This window comes from Phoxinus phoxinus (genome assembly GCF_949152265.1).
Source record: "Phoxinus phoxinus genome assembly, chromosome: 7".
In the NCBI taxonomy this organism is placed as follows: domain Eukaryota; kingdom Metazoa; phylum Chordata; class Actinopteri; order Cypriniformes; family Leuciscidae; genus Phoxinus; species Phoxinus phoxinus.
In genome coordinates this window covers 11,449,562-11,456,818 of record NC_136882.1, presented here as the reverse complement: position 1 = coordinate 11,456,818, position 7,257 = coordinate 11,449,562, and the positions used below count along the sequence as shown (strand labels likewise).

Here is a 7,257-nt window from a genome sequence, read left to right as displayed (position 1 = left end):
CGGTTCATTGTCAAACTCTGTCCATCGTTGCGTGTCAATCTTTATGATATATCTCTGTGTGAGTACTTTGTCTGAAATCCTGTTTAACGTATAGTGAGAATTGTTTTGTTGTTTGTTACTGTCTAGTCATCGTTGAGTCTTAGTCTTGTTTTGCCCCCTCGTGGGTTTTGTTTTCTCTGTTTTGTCTTCAATAAATCGTGTAAGAGCATTGTGTGTGTGTGTGTGTGTGTGTGTGTGTGTGTGTGTGTGTGTGTGTCTACGCGCGCACAAAACAAGCACCAAAGTGAGACACTTTCTGCTTAGCATTCATTCTTTAGAAAATATCTTGAGAATGTTTATTATAAAAATATAAATGTTTCCACTACAAATCATTTTACATTAGTAGACAAGGCCATCTACACACTCACTCACACACATACACACACACACACACACATCAATCTAAAGAAGCGGAACAGGACGCAAAACAGTATTGCTCTTCAAAACATCTTAAACAAATAAAACATAATATACACTGATAAGGTTGCAACATAACCATGTCATAACTTACTGGATGCTTACTGAAAAAAGAACATCTGCACTGTGTATGGTGGTTTGTTGTTAAGAAATAAATAATAAGTCATTATAATTGTTTTTATGTAAAAAACAAATACAATACAAAATAACAAAATATAATACAATGGAATTCTGTAAAGGTTGTACAGATATCTTGTTCATTCTTTTATACATACATACAGACATTTGTACAGGGATGGCCAGGTAAACGATAGAGTCGCCATTGCTATCACCACAGGTCCGGTTCACATGCTAACAGCAGGGGTAAAGCAACATTTACAGGCAGAATCAAAGGGGTGTCGAGGAAAAATGGATTGCTCCTTCATAAGGTAGTGCAGTACCACAGATTTTACGATGAGGATGTCTAAAGAAAATATTCAGATGATGATTTGCAAATGTTGAGCGTCTTAGAAGTGTATTAAGCCTAATGGCAATATCCAGTCTCAAAATGAATAAATGATCAGGAACCTATTTTGAAGATGAGGGTTGTGAATCCTGAGTGTTCATCATCAGGTAGCCGCTGTCCTTTCAGAAAAAGCAATAGAAATTTGAGAAATGATCATAAGATAGGACAGTTTCTACTCAAGATTGTATACATGAGGCCCCTGATCTCAAAATGAACTTCACTACTATAGAGCATGGCTATGTTCGGAATAGTCCACTACCATACTACTCTTACTATTCTTAAAGTATACAGTGTACGTAGTGTGCAAAGAAGGCATATGAATATCCAGATGATATACTAATGTATACGGACAGAGTACACTGCACACAATGATTTAATCTTCATTTCCGGTGTGACGCATTGCTGGAAGTTGATGTGATATTTGCACTATTCTTTTCCGCAAACTAGTTCAAACTCCGCCCCTCAGATTTCATTGGTCGTGTCATGACAGGTGACTGATAGAGCTGACCAGTGAAAGAGGCTGTGGGGTGAGTTTTCCTTTAAAGGGATAGCTCACCCAAAATTTTTTAATTCTGTCAGCATTGTCTCACCCTCATGAAGAATCATATAGTCCTACAGGTTTGGAACAACATGAGGTTGAATCTAATGATGACAGAATATTAATTTTGGGTGAACAATAAAAAATAAAATAAAATCACAAGTGACATTTAATTGTCTTTCTTGACTCATTATTTGATTGGCTGCCCAATGTTAAACTCAACGTGAAGCACAACTCATTCTACTTCCATAATCTGATTTCCAGGATATTGTTTAATCAATTGGGAACTGATTGGATTGTGAGTCATACTTATATCAAGTCAAAGTGATTTCAAATAATTTTACACATATTTGGATTACAAATTCTTGAAATGATAACTGGTTGTTGTTGAATTAAGCAAACAGATTGATGAGGTTATGTCACAATATTACTTTAATCTTCTTGCAAAACCCTTCTGTTTCTCCTATTAAACAGGCAGTATGTACGCTAGTACTTTATTTCGAACATAGCCCATGTCCCTCATATACTTCATATCTGAGACTTCTGAGATCAACACACTTCTGCTATTGCGTCTGGTTTTCTCATGTGATGCAACCATAAAAATGCTTGGGTACATTATGATTCACTGACTGTTACTGATTCTAGTAAACAGTTTTTTATTTTTATTTGATAATGTACTCATGTATCATCTGAACACAGTGGTACAAACAAACATGTCATGGGCTACATTAACAAATAAACCTTTTAAATGGCGAGTTTACCCAACGCCTCTACTCGGCTCCATCCCTGATTCTCGAGAATGGCTCTCTGCGCTTGCAGATAAATGGTTTATTATCAAATATATAGCCAAATGTGTCAGATCCTAACAAGCATTACCAGATTGCTCTAACAGTAACCAGCTGTATTTCTCCTGCTTTTCTTCAGAGGAATTAAAGGGGGCTTTTCCACAAGTGGCCCAAAACCACCCAAAACTATTGCCTCTCTGAAGTGCTACAGTACCGTCCGAAAGGAAGACGGATGCTTTTGCAAAGTTTTTTTTTTTTTCCTGAAGGCTTTTTAATGCTCCCCTGCCACATGTGAAGAGCTCTTCACTAAATCCATTCAGAGCGGACCGGGCTTCCATCCTCTAGGAGTCTTTTGTCTATGAGAGCCATGTAAGCATGACCGTAGACTCCTAAACGCGAGGCCCCGCGTTCATCCGCTTCTCCCGCGTCTCGCCGATAACACAACGCGTTAATCGCGGGGAGATTCGCTCCTCGTCTTTGCACCTCGTGCCCGGGAAGACGTGATCGTTCTCCAGGAAGGTTGTTCTGCACATGTATTCGAGAGTTGTAGTTCCACTTCCTCGTTTCATTTAAATGTTTCCGGTCTGTTAAAGCCAAAGCAGCATCAATCTCGTATAAGTATCTTTCTTTTCCGTCACTCGTTTTTTAAAATTTTACACAGGAACTGGACCGTTCTTTGAGTGTGTTTCAAGTGTTGTTAGGCTGCTCACGATCTTCTTCTGAGGTCCAACGATCGTCACACCGACTTTCTTGAAGTCCCTGTGTGTGAAGCGGGGAGAGAGACAGTGAGTGTGGGTAATATAGCTCTCGCGGTTTGACACATGTTGACATTAATGACAAGCCCGCAGCGTCGCTCTGCCTCAGACTGCATGTGTCAGTCATGCAGGACAAAGTATTCCAGGCGGACACCATGCTGCCATATGCATACAATAAGTCGAGGATTCGTGACAGACTTTGTGTTATAACTTAAGGAAGGGCTGATTTACAGCTTCCAGTGATGAGATATTGGAGAAGCTGCTACATTTTCTGAGTTGGTTGTTTCTACTGTAATTCGAAAGGAACAGCACTGTCAGGGTTACCCCCGAGGGAAAAAGAACGACATTTTTCATTTAATGAGATCCATGCAACGGCTGACAGAAGCTTGCATTATTTACAATCGTGAATAGACTCTCCAGACTTACTTACCATATGGATGAGTTCATCCCGTGCGCAAATATCCTACCTGGTCTCGTAGGGAAAACGTGAATCTATGAGGTTTTAAACAACGCAAGTTGTGGTTTGTTTACAGGTGATATGTCCAGAAGTGTCAATAAAAGAGCGGTTTACTCTCACTGAGGTAGCATAGGCTATGAGGGAATAATGAATTACATTTTTGCCCTGTTCCACAAATATTGGATGGCTTTTGTAAGATACATATTACAAGCCTACTGAAGCCACTCAAAAACAACAACTGTTCGAAAGTTTGGGGTCGGAAAAATATTTGATTGTTTTTGAAAGATGTCTCTTATGCTCACCATGACTGCATTTACAGTATTTGATCAAAATACAGTAAAAACAACGAATACAACGGTTTTCTATTTAAATGTTATTCCTGTGATTGCAAAGCTGAATTTTCAGTATCATGACTCCAGGTTTCAGTCACACAATCCTTCTTATATGCTGATTTGGTAATCAATTAACATTTTGTAATACTGAAAATAGTTGTGCTGCTTAACATTTTTCAGGATTCTTTGATGAATAAAGTTAAAAAGAAACGTATTTATTTGAAATAGACATTTTGTAACATTATAAATGTATTTTACTGTTACTTTCAATTTAATTTACCTTTGCTAAAAATAAAAGCATTCATTTCTTTGAATGGTAGATTAGTTCTCAACAATAAGGATGGCCTGATGTTCTGCAAACTTAAACAAATTGGTTCCCTTTCGAGGGAACTCGTGCTCTTCTTTAGTCCTGCTTATGAGTTCATGGGTTTGATTCTCAGGAAATGGACAAAAATGGTGAGAATATAATTCCACTTAATGGACATTTCACCTGGAAACTGCAGCTATTTGTAGAGCGTATTTCAGGTTTTACAAAAATTTATGTCAAGTCACGTTTTCCCATTAGATCAGATTGCACTGCAAACATGTGACAAACCAATCACTTTCATGAGCTCAAGTACAGGAGCTTTTGCAAAAAAAACAAACAGTAACAATTTCTATGAAGACCACTATAATGAATTATAGCTCTATTTATACTTATTTATAAGTATTACTATTTTATAAATATATTTTTAAAGACTCATCAAGACTGCATTATAAGAAGAGTCAGTTACATTTATATTATTTTGTATAATTACCTATAAGTCATGCATTTGCTTTTTCAATGCTCATGTTCATAATCCATAATACACCGATGTATAAGTATTAATTAGTCAGTCAGTAAGTCGCATGGTTCCATGAATTATAAAGATGCAGCCTGCATTGCTATAATGTTAATATATTATAGTTACTATGACTTTTTAGCAATTCAGATTTATTTCTGTCAAATAAGTGAATATATTGTTATTATTGCCGTGTTGTGTTCTTATAAATATTTATTGTGAGTGATGATACAGTTACTAACCTCTATAAATGCCTCATTGATGGCTTTAAGTAAAGTGAAAACAGAATGCAATTTATCTAAAGCAAATGTTAAGAAATCATGAAGATTTGCTCATTATACATTTTAAGTTGTTTACTTGTAAAAGTAACTAATGAACAATAATTAATAAATTCATGTAATAAAATAATGGAGAGAAAAAAAAACAGAAATCATTAATACAAACATTAGATTTTTAAAAAATATTTTTTTAATGTTACATACTAGCAAAACACTGCAACAATATTTAAAAAAAATATAATTGCAAACTGCTATAAACAATACCATGCTGAGGAGATAAAGATTTAAACAAATCAAATTATCATGCATGACCTCTAATGCAAACATTAGCCATTAAATACATAATTGATAACTAATTGGTACAGCAAACAAGTGTCTCTGGAACTATTTTATATTTGATCATTTATATAAATCAGTGTATAATGGATTATGAGCATGCACATTAAAAATGACTTATATAAATGCAACTTTAACTGTTCTTATAAAGCAGTATAGGTCTTAATGAATCTTTAAATATATATTTATAGAATAGTAATACTTACTTATAAATAAGTATAAATGAGGCTATAATTCATATGGACTTCATAGAAAGTGTTACCGTACAAACATTCAATTCTTAGTATTGTCAGATCAGGGGATGCAAAAGCTGTGCAGTAAACATCATTACAGCGTATTAGTGCAAGCAAGTTTATGTCACGACCTAGGTTAGGCTATGCACACCTCAGGTATGAGTTCTGTTAGAAACACTTCTACAAAGTGCAGCAGCGATTTAGTCCCGAAGTGGACATTAGTGCAAACAAAAGCTTGAGGGAGCAGCCAGCAATAGAAAAGCTATGACCGAAACCCACCATCCAGTCTATAAGCTTTAAAGTGTTGTAATTCCCATGGACGGCTCCCACTCAGGGCACGTGGCTGCTGGTCTGACTTCAGTCAGACAGATTCTACGGGCAAAATAAAGCTTTAGATAGACTGACACATGGCTGTTTATCGTCAATGCACTGCTAATGCACTGACATCAGCCAAACAAATGCTCTCAATGCCAGTCAAGACAGGCCTGCAGCATTTCTGTGAGACACAACTTTAACTAATTCAGTGATTCTTTGGGCAGGCATGTCATCTGTAGCGCAAATTAAAATCAAGGAAAAAAAAGTTTCTGCTACACCATTATAACAGCTGTAAAACATCTTTACTGCTGAAGGAACCAAACATGCATGCCCAGGTTGATCAAATCATTCTGGTTTTAAAGCATCCCTTACAAAAAAAGATGTACATATCGTAGGTAAAGTAAACTTAGAGTAACATTTTTGAAGTATCCTTAAATACACTCAAATCAATGCACTTGTAGTATATTTGTAAGTGTACTATTTCAATACTTATTGTGACTAATTTGCTATACTTTTTAGTTTTGGGGTGCATCAATGACACCTTCTTTTCTATTGACATATCCGACTCATTCGATGAGTACGAGTATGAGCACACAAGCACACTAAACATAATAGTAGCAGACTTGTCTTTGAGTTTTCTTTAGTATGCAACTATGCTGTGAACTACTACAAGTGAAAGTGAAACTTAAAAGAAGCCCACTTTTTTAGCTTATGACGCACACCTTATAAAAACTATCAATAAAATTTGCCAAATGTTTATCTGGTTTTGTGAGTTAATAGCACTGTGTACAAAAAAGATGAAATTCAGTTCCACAGAAGCCAATGTGTGTGGAAAAAAATATTTTATAGACCACTCTAAACACAACTACAAGCAAAGCATATTTAGAATACTAAATTATACTTCTCTTAAGCATATCGCGATCAAAAGATTAAGTACAAGTAGTATAGACCAAATACAAGTATAGGCCAAACTTTTTTGTGTACATGTAAGTATAAGCCAAGTTTACTAAAGTTTTTTTTTTTTAAGTAGGCTTCGTCTCTCTGATAACATAAAAAGCAAACAGAAAGTATACTCAATTAAAAAAAAAAATACTAATAGCACACTTGTCCTTAAGTAGAACTTTGTTTTAAATGACAATTTACAACGTATATTATACAATATGAAAAAAGTGTTACCATTAACTACCATTTTTGAAAACAAAAACAGAAGAAGGAAAAACCATTGAATGCTGCCTGCCATATAAATTCATACAGTATTTGTCTAGTCTAATGTGACTTGAGCTAAATAAGGTAAAACTTTCAATGATAGATTAAAAAAGCATAACGTTCTGTTCAGTTTAACATAAAATTTCACTAAGAGGCCAAACATCTGGTAAACTAACTATGGCCTCATCAACAACACAAACCAGAGGCGCACAACCAAGGTAACGTGATAAGTGAATAAAT

General features: G+C 35.6%; 1 protein-coding gene across 5 annotated transcripts in view; it reads right to left on the bottom strand.

Annotated features, from left to right (window-relative positions):
- Window positions 1-292: 292 nt before the first annotated feature.
- The window catches only part of epha3 (eph receptor A3), a 202,302-nt gene continuing 195,337 nt past the window's right edge, over window positions 293-7,257 (bottom strand). For 4 of the 5 annotated variants that reach the window (XM_079619145.1, XM_079619144.1, XM_079619146.1 and 1 more), the window contains one exon: window positions 293-3,043. In XM_079619145.1, the coding sequence (XP_079475271.1) occupies window positions 2,938-3,043 (106 nt within the window). In that variant the 3' untranslated portion in view covers window positions 293-2,937. Of the gene's footprint in view, window positions 3,044-5,775; window positions 5,869-7,257 lie in introns of all 5 variants that reach the window. The other variant, XM_079619147.1, reaches the window with a different exon arrangement.